General features: G+C 39.5%; 1 protein-coding gene across 2 annotated transcripts in view; it reads left to right on the forward strand.

Moving 5' to 3' along the window:
* ASH2L (ASH2 like, histone lysine methyltransferase complex subunit) overlaps positions 1-20875 on the forward strand; it is a 29278-nt gene that overhangs the window by 7557 nt on the left and 846 nt on the right. The window contains exons 6-15 of one of the 2 annotated variants that reach the window (XM_080797051.1): positions 1902-1997; positions 2629-2724; positions 4089-4164; positions 6375-6468; positions 7219-7436; positions 13783-13950; positions 14195-14388; positions 18623-18715; positions 19970-20068; positions 20811-20870. In XM_080797051.1, coding sequence (XP_080653177.1) covers positions 1902-1997; positions 2629-2724; positions 4089-4164; positions 6375-6468; positions 7219-7436; positions 13783-13950; positions 14195-14388; positions 18623-18715; positions 19970-20068; positions 20811-20870 — 1194 coding nt within the window. The remainder of the gene's footprint in view (positions 1-1901; positions 1998-2628; positions 2725-4088; positions 4165-6374; positions 6469-7218; positions 7437-13782; positions 13951-14194; positions 14389-18622; positions 18716-19969; positions 20069-20810; positions 20871-20875) is intronic. The other variant, XM_080797050.1, reaches the window with a different exon arrangement.

Raw genomic sequence — 20875 nt, forward strand, 5'->3', positions numbered from 1 at the left:
TGCCCCTCTGGTTAAACATTTTTGGCAAGAATATTATGTAGATAGTCTATATTTTTCCTTGTGTCACATCAGGAGGCGTAAAATATTAGTTTGTTTTATTAGAAATAGTCCTAAATTTGATTACTTAGGTAGAGAGGAGGTATCACCAGATTTCTCCATTGTAAAGGGACATTTTCTGTTTGTAATTACTAAGCATTCTGTGTGTTGATGCAGTGAGATTGTGTTACTGTCTTGTTCAAACCCTTTCAAGCTGTGGTTTTAGCAACCACCGATTATCCTAGCCTGAATCAGGTTAATAGAGTGATCATTATGAAAAAGAATACATTTATTCATTTATTTCTTGCAGTTCTTTCTGTCCACCTTTTTTTTTTTTAAGTATCACTGTGGATTTGTGGATTTTTATGCTCTGTTACTAGATTTCTCATAAATGGTGCTCAAATTTGACCAGTGTAGCCCCATTTAGGCTGACTCCTGATACTTTGTGATATGTTCCTATCAGTTTTTGAACTCTTCCTTACCTTCTGGACCAGCAGAATATTCCAGACTTCCTTTCAACTTTACCTGATTCAACCTGGGTTCCTTTTATTTTATTGTTTATTTATTTTAAAGATACTATTTTTAAGTAATCTCTACACCCAACGTATGGGGCTTGAATTTACAATCCCAAACTAAAGAGCCACACACACTACCAGCCAAGCCAGCCAGGCACCCCAATCCTGGTTTCTTTTGGTAAAGATTTGGTATTCACGTAACTGACTAGTGGAGGGTATTAGTGGTAGACTCTGACTCTGGTGGACTCCAGGAGAATGGTGAGAATAGGGGAAGGTTGATGTCAGAAGAGCAAGCTCGGATATTTTTTCAGTCACACCAGCAAAAACTGGTGAGGACGACAATCAAAGCAGCAAGGATAGAAAGGAGGCCGGATTGGTGAGAAATTTCTGAAATCTGAACAGTCATTTGGTGTTGGTTTAGATGTGAAAGGCGTACACAAGAGAAGAATCCAAGATGACTCCATGGTTTCTAGCTTGTGATTCTAGGTGATAGGTGATTCTGAGCATTAAGAGCAAGAACAGAAATCAGCATGGGGCGCCTGGGTGGCTTAGTGGGTTAAGCCTCTGGCTTCAGCTCAGGTCATGATCTCAGGGTCCTAGGATTGAGTGCGGCATAGGGCTCTCTGCTCGGCAAGGAGCCTGCTTCCCCCTCTCTCTCTCTGCCTGCCTCTCTGCCTACTTGTGATCTCTGTCAAATAAATAAATCTTTTAGAAAAAAAAAAAGGAATAGAAATCAGAGCAGATTTGTGAGGTAGGATACAAAGTTTAGTATTTTTGTTTTGTTTTGTTTTAAAGGGTGGGAGTGAAGTGCAGAGGAAGAGGGAGAGAATCTTAAGCAGCCTCCACACTCTGGAGCCGGATGCAAGGCTTGATCTCATGACCCCGAGATCATGACCTGAGCTGAAACCAAGAGTCAGATGCTTAACCATCTGAGCCACCCAGGTGCCCCCCGCCCCCTGCCAAAGTTTAGTTTTCTTTACAAGAAGTTTGAAGTACCTGTGGGGTGTCCACATAGGGATGTTGGAAATAGGTAGGAATAGGAACTCGGGGGAGAGATTGATTTGGGAATCATTCTCCAGATGGCACCCAAGAGAATGGAGTAGATCTTTCCTTCCAACTGGATTGTAAGCCCTATGTAGTTAAGATTTGTATATACTTACTGGAAATTCCTCACAATCTATGTGTTTGCATGCAATTATGTATTTATTTAATCATGAGAAGACTAAACATTGGATTTTTCTCTCAATTCTGACAAGGTCTTTGAAAAAGCTGCAGTTTTCTTTCCTTTTTTGTGAGTATAACTTTGAAAGCAACTATAGAAATCTTAATATATTCTGTTTTAAAAATTAGGATATCATACCATTTATTGATAAATACTGGGAGTGCATGACGACCAGACAGAGACCTGGGAAAATGACTTGGCCAAATAACATTGTTAAGACAATGGTGAGTAGACTAAAATGATTAGACTCGACATTTTGAAAGTCAGTGTTCTTTGTAAGAATTAAATTTGTTTTAGTCTCACTGAAATGTGATGACTAAGAAAATGAGAACAACTTAGTTTTAAATCTTGGAGAGTAAGGTATCACTAATTGTAAATTTTAACAGGTTTCACACGTCAAAAATTGTGTCTAAAGTGAATATCACCCTGGTTGTTTTATACATGACACTGAAACTTTTGTCCACTGTACTTTTGCAAGTATAATTTTATATTGACATTGCAGACTATTTTTTCCTTTGCTTTAAAAACAAAACAAATAACACTGTTCTAAACATTATTGTCCTTAGAATTAAAGAGAGCACCTGGGGAGAAGCCAACAGCAAGCTGTTAACAGTGCTTATCTCTGTGAGGTGGAGGGATAGGTGAGGATTCCGAAGGACTTTGGCTCTCATTTTTTCAAGTTTCTCTGTTTGAATTTTTGGATGGTCGTGTATTAATTTTCTAATCAGAGGGAAAAGCAATACTATCATTTTGGGAGATTACACTTAGGAATTGGAGTTGCTGGTTGATCATCCATTCAGTACTACTTTGAAGAATAAAATTTTCCAGTAACACTAAAATACTGCTTCCTTTCAGAGTAAAGAAAGAGATGTATTCTTAGTAAAGGAACATCCTGATCCCGGGAGTAAGGACCCAGAAGAAGATTACCCCAAATTTGGACTTTTGGATCAGGTACTTTGTACTCCCCTTGTGATTTGGAGACAGAGAATTAGGTTCTGTTAACATTTGTCTGTTTGCCACTGCCATTAAAGGCCTCTAACATGGTGGGCTCCAAGTGAAGGGTCATTGCTGTGTGCAGAAAGAAAGAGCCCTCACCTTAAACCAGAAGAGTAGTGTTTTAGTTCTGGCTCTTCCCCTCAATGTTACAACTTTATGCATATCCTTTTTATCTTTTTTAACGTTAATTTCCTCCCTTATAAATGGGCTGTGCCAAGTTGTTTCTAATTTTCTTTCCATCTCAAAGTTTACTCTTAAAAACATTTGTTATTATAAAGAAAAAATTTGTTGTGAATTAGAATTTGTGTTGTGTATCTAGCATAACATGAGGAAAAAGAAAATTTCCACTCTTTGTTCAATGGCAGGTAGGTCAGGAGGCTAAATCTTTCAGCTGTCCCTTAAAATGTTTGACCTGCCACCATTGAAAATTCAAGGTTTCACATAGAAATGTTACTATACAAGGGTCCACTGCCCAATGATGCACAGAAAGGCAAACACTGACGCCAGTTTTGTAAACAAAAAGGGTTTTATTGCAGGGTTCCAAGCAAGGAGACGGGAGAAAATTTGTCAGATCCGCCTTCTCGAAGGATGGGGGTTGGGTATATTTAACCATAAGGAGACAGGATGTCATGGGGTGGTATGTAGGTTGAATAGAATATGCTGATTGGATATAGGGACAAAAGGAGATGTCCTCCTTTCTGAGCGTGAGCATTCGGGAATCAAGCCTCTTTATGGGACACGTGCTCAAAAAATGGCAGCATAAGGGGGGTGTCCTTATAGAGGTTACTTTTGTTTACTCTTGGTCCCTTCTGTGAAGTTGCAGCAATTCGTTATTTGTTCCAGTCTTAGCTAGTCTTGACCTTGGTCAGTCACCTTTTACAAAACGGGTTCATCAATCAATCAGGTTAGCCAGAGTTTTCTTAAGGTAGATGAGTCAAGCATCTGCTAACTTACTGTACTGGTTTTAGAAATTCAGATATCTGTCTTTTCTTCTAAAATGAGAAGATCTGATTACAGTGGGCCTGAATTCCCACAGCAGCTGAGAAAATGGGGCTTAGGCACTCCTGTGTGCCTTTGCCCCCTCCACCATACCTCCCCCAATTCGTTCTTAACCACTCTGATCCTTACACTTGGCCCACCACACATATGTTACTTGTTGATCTTTGAAGCATCCAAGTTTGGGACCGTATAAATTTCAGACTCCTTACGGTTGTCAGTTTTGATTCACATTCTACAAGAATTTCTTGGTGTTTTTGAGCATTGCCAGCGTACGTTGATTATCTAGCCTTCCTTTATAATTGAATATTTTTTTCCTCTAGGATCTTAGTAACATTGGTCCTGCTTACGACAACCAAAAACAAAGCAGTGCTGTGTCTACAAGTGGGAATCTAAATGGTAAGTGTTTAAATGTCTTCTTGATGAAATACTTGTAAGCTGTTGAATCCAAATATGCCTAGAATTGGGCATCCTTTGGGTTGGCTCTCAATCAGATATTTACAGAAGCTTTAAAGTCCAGTACCCAGTTTTTGGAAGCTAGCCAAAGATTCGACAAATGGTAGTGAAGAACATTTTGTCCCTTTACACCACAGTTTGGTCTTGAGTGAAATAGATTTAGCATAAAACAAGGTACAGGTTTAAGGTCAGATTTGCTTTGTTCACCTTAGACTCCATGTCTGTATCCTCATCACTAACACCTACTATAGATTGAGTCGCCCTCTCCCCCTACTCTTAATTCAGCTGCAATTTAACAGACTTCCTATGCTAGTCTTCTAATTTTTCTTGGCCTGAAACATTAGCTTAGTCCCATGACAGCAATCTGTACTTATCACCTGCTATACGTGTTTTTCTATCAGTAACCCACCTAATGACACTAATGATCTTCAGTACTAATGGTAATCCAATGAAAGTTGGGGTAGCTGGAGGTAGCTAGCTATTCATCTAACACGTGGTGTCATTAACTTGTCCTTTGGAGTGGTAGTATCTTAAATATGTAATCGTGTCTCCTGTTGCTAATATAAGATGGGTTGGAAATAGCTAAGTGTATTGTTTATATTTTACACCATTTTTTCCCGTTTTAATTGTTAAACTTTGACAAATACATGGTGCCACTTCTGTTCTTACAGGTGGAGCCTCTTTTGGAGGTGAATTCCTCCTCTGTCTTCTTTCAGCCTCTCAGACTTAAGTATTATGTGGTTTGGAAAATGCTTTTTGCTGAGTTGTGGTAGAAGCTAAAACTAAATTAAAATTTTAAAGCATTGTGAAAATGGTGGCAATAGCACTTGATATGAAACTGTAGTTCCAGTTGAATGTTAGCAATTAAAAGCTTATATGTTGTCATATTCTGCCTAACATGGCCAGCAGTCCCCTTAGTATTGCTTGTTTTATTCCAGGTAGATCTGAAACTTCTCTCTTAAATTAATTAAAATACAAATAACAATTAAAAATGAATAATTTTTTTAGGTAACTCAAACATGAGATAATGGATGTTGCAACAGTTTTAACATTAAACCTTTTTATGGGAAATAAGACTGATACCTGGTATGTTCATAAAAGGTAGTTCTGCATAAATCTGGTCCTGTATGTGCAGAATATGACCTGCTCTCAATGTCTTGATCCTTTTCATTGCAGCAGAACTGCTGATAATTTCCAAGCTTGCCCCAAATTAAGATATGGTACTCTATGCAGTTGTTTCCATAAAGGTGTTTTCCTGCAGTTCAGGGACATATTCTGGCGGACAGAAAAACAAATTGAGAGGAAAGGTGGAACTGGACAGAAATTTCCAAGTACCTATTTCAGAGATCACTAGGTAGCGTTCCTTTGGCTTAGTATATAGCTAAATTATTTTTTGTATAACATAAGTAAATTGTCGATTGATATTTGCTCTTAATTCCACAAGCTAGGGCAGTCTAACTGAATTTTATGCATTGGCACAACCTTAAGAATTGTAAAAGTTGCCTACTAAATTTAAAGCCTTTCTACTTGTGTCATGCACACCCCAGAGTGGATACCAAGTAGCACTGGAGAGAAACACCTTTTTAGTATTTCTGTTTCTGTTTTCTATGTTTTCTGTACCTTTGTCTTGTTGGATCTTCCAGTTAAGTGCTTTAGCAGATATTGTGCCTTTATTATGTTTACAGACTGTATCATGCATAGTTCAAGCTAGTGAACATCTACTTAGAGTGAGGATAGTCTTCGTGGATGTTCATATTGATTTGGATGGAAAAAACCTTTATCCTTGCAGTTGTTTTTAGATGTGGGTATTCGGAATCTGAATGAGTGAAAATGCATTTGTGTCACATCCTCAGAAAGTGTAGTTCAATAAGTTGTTGCAGTTCAATAAGAAAGGAAGGTTGAAAACGTTCCACAGTCGTCATTAGTGCTAGGTTCCTTTGAGCTTACTGCCAGAACTCAGTGTTCTGAGCCATGAGATGCTTAGCAGACTCCTTCGGAAGCAGGGTGAAATCCATTATGCTCTCAGGAAGGAGGTCCTCCTGTGTGTGGTGTTACACAAATGCACGTCGGGAGTGTTAGTCGCCATGGAATTTCCATATCCACGTGAAGCTTCTGTCACAGCTCATTGAAAGTGATCTGCCTTGTCTTTAAAGGGGGAATAGCAGCAGGAAGCAGTGGAAAAGGAAGAGGAGCCAAGCGCAAGCAGCAGGACGGCGGGACCACAGGGACCACCAAGAAGGCCCGGAGGTGGGCAGAACACCCACTCCCACTCATCCCTGCTAGACCGTTCTTTGGGGCTGGCACAGTCCATCAGTGGGCAAAGAGCTGTCCTCTTCACTAGTTCAGGTGTCTGAGATTCAAAAGCCTGTCCATTTTTCTCAAATCTTGAGCACTTTGAGGAGTAAAATAATCCCACGTGAGGAGCCCTGTTTTTCAGATTTGTGAAAACAGCCCCCGGGGCGGCAACCCTGTGGGAGTAAAGTTCTGTCAAGACATCTTGAGAAGGGTTAGGTGGAGGAGAGGGAGAGTGGACCCAGTATTGAACTTAAGCGCTTTTATGTCATCTTTGTGCCTCTCCCCTCATGCCTCTTCCCTGTGCTTTGTTCAGTAAATCCTGGTTTTTTCTTATTTAGATTGGCAAGATAGTGCTCCCATCTCTGAGTTTTGTTTCATTAGTTTATAGTAATTAATATACTAAAGGAAACTGCCCTTGTTCCCCTTCTCCCTTTTTCTCCCCTGTGATGTACTGGCTCTGTTTCAAAGATGGTCCTATAGACTAGAGAGTAATTTGAAATCACTTTACTAAATTTAAAAACAAATCTGTTTCATTTCCCTATTTTGCCTCCAGAGGGCAGGATCATCTTCTTTAGCAATGAAAACCATTTGTGAAGTTGCATGTACTCCTGCTGAAATCTAATAAATCAGGTGTCTTTCTTACAGATTTGAAGGCATTTGAGGGGGTTTTAGTTTCTTGATTTTATTTTTTCCTTTCTGCAGTGACCCTTTGTTTTCTGCTCAGCGCCTTCCCCCTCATGGCTACCCCTTGGAACACCCATTTAACAAAGATGGCTATCGGTATATTCTAGCTGAGCCCGATCCCCATGCCCCTGACCCTGAGAAGCTTGAACTTGACTGCTGGGCAGGAAAACCTATTCCTGGAGACCTCTACAGAGCCTGCTTGTATGAACGAGTTTTGTTAGCCCTACACGATCGAGGTATGTAAGGTGTTAATGTTCATGTTGGACCCAGGTGTTACTTTGAATACTGTCTTCAGCTTTGTCCAGTCTAGAATTAGATATACTTGTCAACATCTGTTACCACACCCCCACCATCTGGTTTTAACTAGACTCTGGGAACACGTGACAAAGAATCTCCTTGTCTCTTCCGATAAGCTCTAGACATTTATATATAAATGTGTGTGTGTTTAAAACTTTTTATTTTGAACTTATTTTTTATTTTTTAAGTAAGCTCTACACCCATTGTGAGGCTCAAATTACAGTCCCAAGATCAGGAGTTGCATGCTCTACCAACTAAGCCAGGCAGATGCCCCTATTTTGAACTAATTTTAAACTTAGACTAAAAACAATAGTTTTAGTATATTCCCTCCCCAAGCTTCTAATGGTAACATCTTACACGACTGATTGTATAGTTACCAGACCAGGAAGTTAACATTGGACGATGCTATTAATGAAACAAAAGGCTTGATGTACATTTCTCCAGTTCCCCCAGTAAGGCATCTTCTCTAGGGTCGTATGTTGCATTTTATTACTTCTCCTCAGTCTCTTGGAGCCTTTAACTGTACCTCAGTCCTTGCGTGTCTTTAATGAGCAGACACTGTTTAAGTATTAATCAGGGATTCTGTTGAATATTTCTCAGTGAGTGTGTGACTTTTTCTCATGATTAAACTGATGTTATGCATATTTTGTCAGAATACAAAAGAATCTCATGGCAGTCATTATGTGGATGTCTTATGATTGATCATGTTGACCATGGTCATCTGGTTAAGGTGATTTCTGTGGCTTTCTCTGTCTTATCCTTTGTAGTTAATAAATAGCTCGAGGAAAGATACTTTGAGCTTTGGAGATACCTTGTTTATAAAGTTTTGCTCTAATATCCTTCACTGGATCTTTTCTTCAGTGATTTTTTTTTTTTTTTAAAGATTCTGTTTATTTGAGAGAGAGAGCCAGAGAGAGAGCACAAGCGGTGGGGAGAGGGAGCAAAGGGAGAGGGAGAAGCAGACTCTGAGTTGAACAGGGAGCCTGACATGGGACTCAATCCCAGGACCCCAAGATCATGACCTGAACCAAAGGCAGATGCCCCTGCAACAATTATTAGTGTGTTGTGTTTGCCTGACGATTTTATATTTCTTTCTTCCTGTCTCCACTTATTATTTAATCAATTTTTACTTATATCAGTGTGAACTCAGATATGTATTTTATTCCATTGGGATATACATATATATATACACACACATATACACACACACACACACACACACACACACACACACACATATATACTTACATATATCTAGTAGCTCAAATTATTCCTGCTTTGACCTTTGGGAGCTTCTTTAGGTTAGTTCCTGTGTTTTTTTGATAAGCCTCCTTTTTTTTTTTTTTTTCCTTTGAATAGTACTTCCTTTACTTTCCAACATCACAAAATGTTCCTGGCTTACCTTGTCTTTTCCCTGCCCTAGGCCAAATATCAGCCACTTTCTCCGAAGAGCCCTGGTTCCTTTGATTGGAGAATGAGATTTAGAAATGAAGACCTGAGTGGTCAGTATGCTCAGTTTTAGACCCCCCCCCCCAGTGGACAGGAGGAGACCGTATGCGTACCAGCTGACTCATAAATATACAGGGCTCTACTGCATTTGCACTGACGGCTTGGATTCTAGTCAAACACTCCTGGTGTGTGCCAGCCCTCTGCCTATCCTTATTGGTCACTTCTTTCTCCAACAGTGAGAAACCTGGCTCTGACTGTCTACGGTGTACTCCCATATTTGTTCATTTCTAGTGTGCACATCAAGTAGTTTCAGAATTGGTAACCTCTATGAGAAACATCCACTAGCTAGCTGACAGCAGTTACGTCCGGCTCTTTGGCTTTTAGCCCTGCAGCATCCTGTTGGGTTACTGTTAGATTAGTTCTCTTCTGCCCCACCTCCTTCAGGGTGATTGTGTGTCTCTTTTACAATAGTTAGGTTCATTTGTTAGTATTTGTATGCTATTTTTAGGGTCTCCCACCTCTTGGAGAGAGAGTTTGTGTGTGTGTTTCAGGGGAGTGCATGAAGGGTCTGTGAAACATGACTGTGGTTCCAGGAGTTGTACGAAAAGGTTAACCCAGGGCGCCTGGGTGGCTCAGTTGGTTAAGCGTCTGCCTTCAGCTCATATCATGATCCTGGGGTTCTAGGATTGAGCCCTGTGTTGGGCTCCCTGGTCAGTGGGGAGTCTGCTTGTCCCTCTCCTCTGCCACTGCTTGTGTTCTCTGACTCACTCTCTCAAATAAATAAAATTTTTAAAATATGTATATATAACCATTATACCATTATTATTCCTAACTAAGATGAATAATAATTCCTTAATGATCTAATACCCGGTCCATACTCATATTTTCATGGTTTAAAATATGCCTTTCAGTGGTCTCCTTGAATTAGATCTAAATAGGGCATATATTTACTGCATTTGAAAGCCCATTATTTCTTGGTTTAATACTAAAAACTTAACACTTGTAAGGGTGCCTACCTGGCTCAGTTGGTAGAGCCTGTGACTTTTGATCTTGAGGTCGTGAGTTCAAGTCCCATGTTGGGTATAGAGATTACTTTAAAAAAAATCAAATCAAATTAGTTTTTTGCTAACACTTATATTGATGGTGGTCATTTCAAAGTGAAGTAATGTAATCCCATGTTGTAATGTCCATTGTATGTGGATTGTTTGACTTCTGATAGTGACAAGCATACTTTGAAAGTAGGGAAGGCCAAGTAAGTGACTTCAGGGTTTAAGAAGTGAGGCTTGTCTTGTTTCATTATATATAATAGTTATAATTCCAGAAGGAGAAAAAAAAGTGAGAACACTGACCCGTAATAGTTAATTATTTGTTAGAATTTAATATATAAAATAGCAATGACTGCTTGCTCTTTATGCCATTTATGCTGAGCCTTACAAAAATTAATGATAAATCTGTATTGTATCTATTAAGGTTTTTATTTTGAAATAATTTCAGATGTATAAAACTGCAAGAATAGTACTGAACTTTTTTTTTCTCCGAACCGTTTGAGAATAAGTTGCCATGATGCCCTCTCATTTTTGAGAACTTGATGGTGTATTTCTTACAAGCAAGGACATTCCCCTTATGTGTTAGTAATTTAGTGCTGCTTAGCAAATCACCATAAAACTTAGCAGTCTAAAACTTCAGATGTTCATTATCTCCCACAGATTCTGAGGGTTGGGAATCTGGGAGCACCTTAGCTATGTGACTTGGCTCAGGAGAATTCATGCAGCTGCAGTCAAGATCTTAGCTGGACCTATCAACAGTGAGGACTTGACAGAGACTGGAGGACTTAACTTCCCCAAGATGACTTACTCGTGTCACTTTGACAGGATGCCCTCAGATCCTCACCTTGTGGGCCTCTCCATAGACCACTTATTTATCCTCATCCGTAGAAGTTAACTCCTCCCAATGCAAGTGATCCAAGAGAGCAGTAGAGTTTGAGTATCTTCTGTGACCCAACTTTGAATTGCTTCAGCTTTGTTCTGTTAGGAATGAGTCACTACGTTCAGCCCACACTCAGGTGGAGGGAAATTAGCCTCCACCTCTTCAAAGGAAGAATATCAAAGAGTTAGTAGATACTTCTTAAACTTTCACATTCTTGCAGAACCAGTATATAAACGTCAAAGACAGGAAATTAACAATTGCTACCATCTGATGAATTTAAGATCCTATTCAGGTTTCTCCAGTTGGTGCAATAATGTCATTGTAGCAAAGGATCCCGTTGAGAATCATTTGCTGCATTTAGCTGTCATATCTCCTAAGTCTTCTTCAGTAACAATTTTTCTATTTTTCCTAGACTTCAATGACCTCGAAGCTTTTGCAAATGAGAGAGGCCACTTGTTTTATAGAATATCCCGCAATTTGAGTTTGGTTGAAATCTCAGGATTTGATTCAGTTCTGCATCTTTGACAGAAATATCATTAAAATGATGCTATGTTCTGCATGTTGCATCCTGCCAGGTGGTGCCTGATTTTAATTTGCCTCATTACCAATGATGTCCGCTTTGATCATTTGGCTAACTTGGTATCTGCCAGGTTTATCCACTGAAAAGTTGCTTTTTTTCCCCCGCATGTAATTAGTAAGTGTTTTAGGAGGAGGTACATTATTTACTGTCCTATCCTGGACACTTGCCTTGCTCAGTCCCCACCTAATGGCTTTAGGGCTGAATTGCCCGGAAAGGGGTAAGGGAAGAAGTATTTGAGAAGGTAGAATTTGCCGAATACCTAAGAAAGTTCTGTTAAACAGGATGTATTTAATTTAAGGAAGTTATCATTGTATCTGCCTGGGACAGGAGCCATTGTGGTCCATGTAACAGAAGAGTGTGGGGCCAAGAATTTTCAGTCAGCCGTGTCACACTGAGCTGCGGTGTGGTCACGAACAGTCACAGGATCGGCTGCTCCATCTCAGAGTCTTGTCTATCTACCTACCTACCTACCTACCTGGGAAGGTAGTTTGTAAATCGTAAAGACCTTTATAAAAGCTATAGCTAATCTACATTTTGTGTTTCCTCCAATAGAACTCAGGCTTTTAGTGTCATAAACGGTTTCAAATGCTTTTTCCTCATCCAAGTCTTAATTGGATCTGTGATGTTTCTACATCGATAAAATCAAACCTACATCACCTGAAAATATTCTTCTATCTTCTGTCTTTTTTTTTCTTCATTTCCAAGTCACAGTATCCCCTCCTATTGATTTAGATTGTCCCCTTATCTTACATAAGCCTCATAGTAAAGTTTCAAACCATAAACAAAGGTGGAAAGATGAATATAATGAATCTTCATATACTTTTCATCCAGATTTAACAGTTACCAAGTTTTTGCCATATTTGTTTTATCTGCTTATTTTTGTGGCTCTCTTTTTCTGAATTTTTAAGAAGTAAATCTCACCCTATATACTCTAAAAAAATACACATTTCTAAAAGATAGGGGTGTTTTCTTTCTCTCACAATCACAATGCTCTTATCACACTTAACAAAATAGATCATTCCTTGCCATCATCTGAATTTAGTCCATAATCAGATTTCCTTGATTGTGTCAGATACCTTTTTTCCTCCCCCCGCCAAAATGCTTATTAATTAAAAGAAAATAGTGACTTCATAGTGGAGAAGCCAGTGAGGCACCACTTAGTTAAGTGATCAAAGTGTAACATAGGCATTTTGACATCATGTGTTCCCTGATTCTGTCCACTGAAAGACACAGCATTATTGACCTCACTGATATTCCTGACGAGAAAGCATAACCTGTGCTTCAGCAGGAGGAAACATCAGACAGACCTAACCTAGGGGCATTCTACAAAGGAAAGTGACCAGTACTCTTCAAAATGTCATGGTCATGAAAGACTTGAACCGTCCCAGATTGGAGGAAACTAAGGACACATGACAACCAAATGAAATGTGGGATGTTGGATTAGAGCCTGGAACAGAAAAAGGATATTATTTGGATAATTGGCTTAATTTGAAGATGATCTATAGATTACTTAATAGCATTCTATCAATGCCAATTTTCTGGTTTTGATAATTGTGTTACAACCATAGATGGCGTTTACATTTGGGGAAGCCGAGTGGAGGACATAGAAGGAATGTATAATATTCTTTCTAAAATTGTTTCAAAATCAGATATCAAGTGTATTAAAGGATGGCTGGCTCAGTAGGTAGAGCATGCAACTTGATTCCAGAGTTGTGAGTTCAAGCCCCACATTAGGTGGAAAACTTCATTTAAAAAGAAAAAAAAAAGATGGTTTGGGGCACCTGGGTGGCTCAGTGGGTTAAGCCTCCGCCTTCAGCTCAGGTCATGATCCCAGGGTCCTGGGATCGAGCCCCGCATTGGGCTCTCTGCTCAGCAGGGAGCCTGTCCCCCGCCCCCCAATGCCCCGCTCTCTGCCTGCCTCCCTGCCTACTTGTGATCTATTTCTCTCTGTCAAAAAAATAAATAAAATCTTTTTTAAAAAGTTAAAAAAAAAAAGATGGTTTCTACATATCAGGCTCCAGGCACATTATAATTGGTTAGTTATATTTTACGGAATAGACAGCATTATTAATTTTAACCTGTTACCTTAAATATCATTTGATAGAAACTAAATTACCTGACCACTTTCTTCCCATTTTTTTCCTCTTGCCTTCAGCCATATCTTACACTGAGATTTTGAAACTCCTGAACTAATACTTCAGATTCCTGACCTGTTATTTCCAATTTTTTACTTTGTTCTACTGGAGTGTAGGAGACTCTGGTTTTGGGGGCAGTTGTCTCCAAGTGCCTCCAGTAAGTCACAGGCCTTTGTTTTCATCTTCACACTGCAGCTCCCCAGCTGAAGATCTCCGATGACCGTCTCACTGTGATTGGAGAGAAGGGTTACTCCATGGTCCGGGCTTCTCATGGCGTTCGGAAAGGTGCCTGGTACTTTGAAATCACAGTGGATGAGATGCCTCCAGACACTGCTGCCAGACTGGGTTGGTCCCAGCCCTTAGGTAGGTGGGAGCTGCTGTGTGGACATCGCAGCAGGCAGAGACAGATAGACCATCTGCATGAGCTTTGTGACTTTTCAGCTTATTGGATGAGGGGCATAAAATTCACTTCCTGAATGATTGGGTGGTTTGCAATTTTGTAACAAAAAAAACAAAAAAATGAGAAGGAGTACAGTTTTTTTTTTTTTCCAGCAAACCGGGGTTGATTTGCAATCTTTTGACTTCCCGTTTGTCTTTATTGGGACAGGTAACCTTCAAGCTCCCTTAGGTTATGATAAATTTAGCTATTCATGGCGGAGCAAAAAAGGAACCAAGTTCCACCAGTCAATCGGCAAACACTACTCTTCTGGCTATGGACAGGGAGACGTCCTAGGATTCTATATCAATCTTCCGGAAGACACAGAAACAGCCAAATCACTGCCTGATACTTATAAAGATAAGGTGAGTTTGTCCTCCTGAGAGATTCCCGGGTTTGAAGACCCGTGGCTGCCAATGAATGCTGCAGCAGTGGCCTGAGTGTTCTTTTGTAATACCGACATACCATTCCCATGTTTTTCTCACATTTTGTTACAAAAATGTTTAGACAGAGTTGAAAGAGTTTTAAAGTCCGTGTCCAGGGACGCCTGGGTGGCTCAGTTGGTTAAGCGGCTGCCTTCGGCTCAGGTCATGATCCCAGCGTCCTGGGATCGAGTCCCGCATCGGGCTCCTTGCTCAGCAGGGAGCCTGCTTCTCCCTCTGCCTCTGCCTGTCTCTCTGTCTGCCTGTGCTCACTCTCTCTCTGACAAATAAATAAATAAATAAATAAATAAAGTCCGTGTCCAAATACCCATCACCTAGATTCTGCCATTGACCTGTTATTTGTTCATTCCTCTACCCACCCATCTGTCCGTCCATCTTGTTTTAATGCACTTCAGAGAATGCTAGCCATCAATATACTTCACCCCTGCCCATGTATTTCAGGATACATGTCATTAGCTAGAGTTCAGCCTTTATTTAGTTTTTTCTTTTAATATAAGACTTACATAAAATGAAATGTACAAAAATAAGTGTATATTCACTGAGTTTTGAGTTTGGCCTAAAGGAGACGTTAGAATCTTTTACCACCCCAGGAAGTTCGCTCATGCTCTTTCCCAATCAGTCCCAACTCCCATCCCTGTAGAGCCAACTACTGTCTTGAAATATTTTTTCCCTGTCATAATTTTATTCCATTAGTTTTTTTTTTTTAAGATTTTATTTATTTATTTGACAGACAGAAATCACAAGTAGGCAGAGAGAGAGGTGGAAGCAGGCTCCCTGCCAAGCAGAGAGCCCGATGCGGTACCCGATCCCAGGACCCTGAGATCATGACCTGAGCTGAAGGCAGAGGCTTAACCCATTGAGCCACCCAGGCACCCCTATTCCATTAGTTTTGTTTGTTCTTAAACTTATGTAACTGGAACCATGCGCTATGTCGTCTTTTGTATCTGGCTTTTATTGTTTGGCATAATGCTTTTGAGATTCTTTTATGTTTTTGCATGTATCCGTAGCTTGTTTCCTTTAATCGTAGAGTAGTATTCCATTGTATGAATACACCACAGTGTGTTTACCCATTTTCCTGTTTTTTAAAAAATATTTTTAAATTCCAGTATTAATAACATACAGTGTTATATTTGTTTCAAGTGTATGATAAGGTTAATCAGCAATTCCATATATTACTTGGTGTTCATCATGATAAGTGTACTTATAATCCCCTTCACATATTTTACACCTCCCCCCACCCACCTCCCATACGGTAACTACCAGTTTCTTCTCTACCACTGAGTCTGGTTTTTTGTCTTTTTTTTCTTTGTTGTGTTTCTTAAATTCCACATGTGAGGGAAATCGTATGATATTTGTCTTTTTCTGGCTTATTTCACTTAGCATTATGCTCTCTAGCTCCATCCATGTCGTTGTAAATGGCAATGGCTGAGTAATATCCCACTGTGTATACACCATATCTTCTTTATCCATTCATTCATCTGTAGATGGAGACTTGGGTTACTTCCATAATTTGGCTATTGTAAATAATGTAAATAAACATAGGGATGCATATATCTTTTTGAATTAGTGTTTTTTATTCTTTGGGTAAATACCCAGTAATGAAATTACTAGATCAGATTATTCCATTTCCCTATGGATGGACACTTGGGCTATTTCAAGTTTGGGGCTATTATGAATAAAGGTGATGTGAACTTTCTTGTACAAATGTTTTTTTGTTTTTGTTTTTTTAAAGATGTTATTTATTTATTTGACAGAGACACAACGAGAGAGGGAACACAAGCAGGGGGAGTGGGAGAGGGGGAAGTAGGCTTCCTGCTGAGCAGGGAGCCTGATGCGGGGCTCAATCCCAGGACCCTGGAATCATGACCTGAGCCAAAGGAAGACACTTAATGACTGAGCCACCCAGGCGCCCCTACAAATGCTTTTGTAAACATGTTATTGTTTCTTTTGGGTCAGCACCTAGAATTGCAATCACTGCGTCATAAGATAGTTACATATTTAGTTTTAGACGCAATTGATGGACTCTTTCCACTCCCAGCTACAATGTATGATAATTGTAGTTGCTTCACATCCTTGTCAGCATTTTTGTTGTCTGTCAGTTTAATTCTAGCCGTTTTGGTGGGTGCATAGTATTGTCCCCGTGTGGATTAAATTAGCATTTCTTTGATGACTAATGGTATTCCTTAAGTTTTCATGTGCCAATTAGCCATTCATCTATTTTCTTTTGTAACGTTTCTCTTCAAATATTTCACCTTTAAATATATATATATCAGGTTATCCTTTTATTGAGTTATAGAGGGTTTTTTTATATATATACTGGATTACAGTTCTTGGTTAGAAGTGGCTTTTTTTTTTTTTTAAGATTTTATTTATTTATTTGTCAGAGAGAGTGAGCACAGGCAGACAGAGAGGCAGGCAGAGGCAGAGGGAGAAGCAGGCTCCCTGCTGAGCAAGGAGCCCGATGCGGGACTTGATCCCAGGACGCCGGGATCATGACCTGAGCCGAAGGCAGCCGCTTAACCAACTGAGCCACCCAGGCGTCCCGTGGCTTTTTTTTTTTAAATTTTTAAGATTTTATTTGAGAAAGAAGATAGCACGAGCTAGGGAAGAAAGGGAGAAGCAGGCTACCTGCTCAGGTCTCAATCCCAGGACCCTGACCTAAGCCAAAAGTAGATGTTTAACCAGCTGAGCCACCCAGGCACCCCTAGAAGTGGCTTTTTAAAAAATATTTTTGGGGGCACTTGGGTGGCCCAGTTGGTTAAGCATCCGACTCTTGATCTCAGCTCGGGTCTTGATCTCAGGATTGTGAGTTCAAGCCATATGCAGGGTGTGAAGCCTACTTGAAAAGTACATTTCTTTCCCTCCTGGTCTCTGATTATTTATTTCTTAAAGGTGTCTTCTGATGAAATGAAGTTTTTAATTTTTATGAAATCTGTCAAGTTTTTCTTTTACAGTTATGTTGCTTTCTGTGAGTTAATGATTCTTTGCCTACCCTCCACCCATGTAGACACTCTTCCGTGTTTTCCTTTGAAAACGTGGTTTAAGCTTTTGCTATTAGGTTTCTGATCCACCTTGAATTACTTTTTATGTATGGTGTGAATTAGGGATCAAAGTTAATTTTTTCTTCCATACAGATGGGTGTCCAATTATTCTAGCACCCGTTTTTGAAAACTTTTACCCTCATTTCTTTGGTGCCATTTGTGAAAATCAGATGATTTTATTAAGTAGAAAGTAGAGTTTATTTTGGGGCTCTCTGTTCCATTGATCTCTTTGTTGACTTTTATGCTATACCACACTGTCTTGATTATTGTAGCTTTAGAGTAAATTTTTAAATTGGGTAATATCAGTCCTCTTGCTTCTTTGTGTTTTTGTCTGGTGTGGGTTTGTGTGTGTGTGTGTGTGTGTGTGTGTGTTGTGTGTGTGTGTATTTTGAAGATACTAGTATATGCCTAGACTTTCTAGAAGGATATACAAGGACACTGGAACAGAGATTGCTTTTGGCAAAGGGAAACTTGAGTGTTGAGGGACATGGTGAGAAAGAGAGAGAGATACTCTTCATTTTACGTTCTGGTAGATCTCTTGAATTTTTTTATTTCTTATTGTGTTTAATGTATGTATGTGCTAAGAGATTGAAATGTTAAAAAAATTAATATCACCTATTTCCCTGGGAGTGAATAGTTGGGCTCTTAGGATCCAGCAAAGAATGGATGACCCAAAGACCACCTATAGGAGAAGCAGGTAGGGAACTCGGATGAAAGGAAGTAGCCCTGGAAAAATGTTATTATAGAATAGGAGATTTTAGGCTCAGTAAACCTATTTCTTTCACTGAGATTATTGAGGGGAAGAAACTATTAATTAATTTTAGTTTAATGGGTATTTTTGTTGTGGTGAAAGTGTGTATATGTATGTTTCCTCATAAATCTTAGTAAAGACCTTTTTTGAAATGTTTAACAACTATGTGCTATCTGGTACTTTAAGAACCACGTAGTTGTTTAAAATCTAGCAAAGCTAACCCTACATAGATTTTTAATTTCTGTTGCAGAACATAAGGACTCCATGCTATTTGTGTGACTCTGGCTTTTTTTTTTTAATTTCATGATGATGTAGTTGATGCTTCAATGTTCCTTTTTTTCCCCTTTCTTTCTTGGTTTTCAAGGCTTTGATAAAGTTCAAGAGTTATTTGTATTTTGAGGAAAAAGACTTTGTGGATAAAGCAGAGAAGAGCTTAAAGCAGACTCCCCATAGTGAGGTGAGTCATGGTCATAAAAATGTCAGAACTAGAAGACTTTGAAGATTGGGACCAACCTCCTAATTATAAAAGTGAGGAAAATGAGGCCCAAAGGGGCGGCAGAGCGAGCTCCCTCTCCTGCCTGCTGTGTTTGTGCTCTTCCTGTGGTACCATGCTGCTGCTCTCAGAGGCCTCATCAAGGTTCCTTTAGGGACAGTCTACAGAGAAAGGGGTAGAAACAGCAGCCTACTGAGGAAATCTACAAGCGATTGAGGAAGCAAGTCGGAGATATTTATTCTTCTCAGAGGAAGGATCAAGTACAGAGGGAGGAACACTGGAATAGGAGAGGATGTTGCTATGTGACCCAGAGGCGGAGGAGCTGTCATGGTTCATTCAGGGTCCTCTAGAACTTTCCCTACTTCCTGTTCCAAGGTTGATGGAAACACGTCTGCCCAAAGTCCTAGCGTAAATAAAGGCTGGCATGACTGGACCAGCCACAGGGGACGAAAATAGGAAAAAGGCAGAAGAAAATTTTGAGTGGGAGACATTTTTCCATAAAAATCCTGCAAAGCATCCTGGGACAGTAATAGAAGAGAATGTAGGAGAAAATAAAGTAGGGCTTCAGTTGTCTTTAGGGAGAAAAATGTAAAGGGAAACAGTTAATAGATCTAAGGATAACACAACCAGATAATCCAGCCTGGGAGAATATTGCTCTTGCTGGGAAGAACAGGCAGAGAAAGTTACTTCAGAAAAAGCCTTTTCTGAAGTCCATAGGTAGTGGTTGAGAGAGAATATTTAGAATAATTTCAAAAGAGAAAGGACAAAGAAAATGAGGATTCTGAAACTCAGAAGATCTGAAGAGATTTTCAAAGGAGAAATACAGAAGCGAGAGGGAAGGGGGCAAATGAATAAGCTCACAAGGGTATGGTTCCAAGGAATTGGTGGAAGACCTAATTCATTTTTATAAATACAGTAACGAATAATAGAGAGTCGAATAGTTTGGTATAAGTAATAGTTTGGTATAAGTATAGGAATTCAGAAAGCAAATAAACCTGAAGACCAACTAGACTAGTGCATGTGAATATGTTCTGAGAAACCTGGAAGTCCTCTATAAATGTAAGACACTGTTGTTGCTGCGCAAGCTACATGCTATTCTTGGAAGACATTATTAGCGGCATGGTGACAGCACTGCTAAAGGGTTCTCCAAGTGAGTTCTCTTTCAGTTTGTTTGTTCTGTTGTTAAATTCTGAAGTAAAACCACGGTTTTTGTTTCAGATAATATTTTATAAAAACGGTGTCAATCAAGGTGTGGCCTACAAAGATATTTTTGAGGGGGTTTATTTTCCGGCCATCTCACTGTATAAGAGTTGCACGGTATGTATCCTCTGTTCATCCTGTGAACACGACTTGAAGGAAATAGGTGAATGGTTGAGTTGGAAGAGCCATCGTTAGGAGTTCCAGAAAGAAGTCTAAATAGCCTGAGTGAGATGGAAATACATTCCTACTGTGACGGTTCCAAAAACAGTTGGGTGTCTTAGGAAGTATTTGCTTGGATAGATACAAGATTGTGCAGTTAGTGTGCCCCATACTTTTCTTCTGAATGTACTGTGTGGCGAATGTTATTGTTCAGTGTAAGGCATATGCAGTATATACATACATCAGTCAGCTTGGTGTGTTAGGTCATGGTGACCCACCACCATTGGCTAGTAACTGTTGGTTACTTCATACACTGTGCTGTTTGTGTTTTGTTTTTTTTAATATGATCCAGTATGAAGGGGACTCTCATCAGATCCTTTTAGGTTTTTGTGGTTGTTTTAAGTGGTTTGAAAAGGTAATATCTGGAAGTTTCCATGTATTTTTAGTCTCTCAGTAATCACCATTTAGGTAGAATAAGGAAATCTTTAGGTTATAAACAGAACTCAACAGAAGTCTATTTTAGTTATCTAATTTTCGATGGACATTAGGGTGTTGACCACTTTTAGCAATGCTAATCTGTTTCATTTGTTCCACTACACGCTGAATGTCATAGCTACATTTAAAAAGTTCCTGTGTCACGTTAAACTTTTTCACTCTTTTCTTCTGTGTTTTCATGTCTGTTTGAATTGAACTGTAACAGGTTTCCATTAACTTTGGACCATGCTTCAAGTATCCTCCAAAGGATCTCACTTATCGCCCTGTGAG

Source organism: Martes martes, assembly GCF_963455335.1.
Source record: "Martes martes genome assembly, chromosome: 2".
In the NCBI taxonomy this organism is placed as follows: domain Eukaryota; kingdom Metazoa; phylum Chordata; class Mammalia; order Carnivora; family Mustelidae; genus Martes; species Martes martes.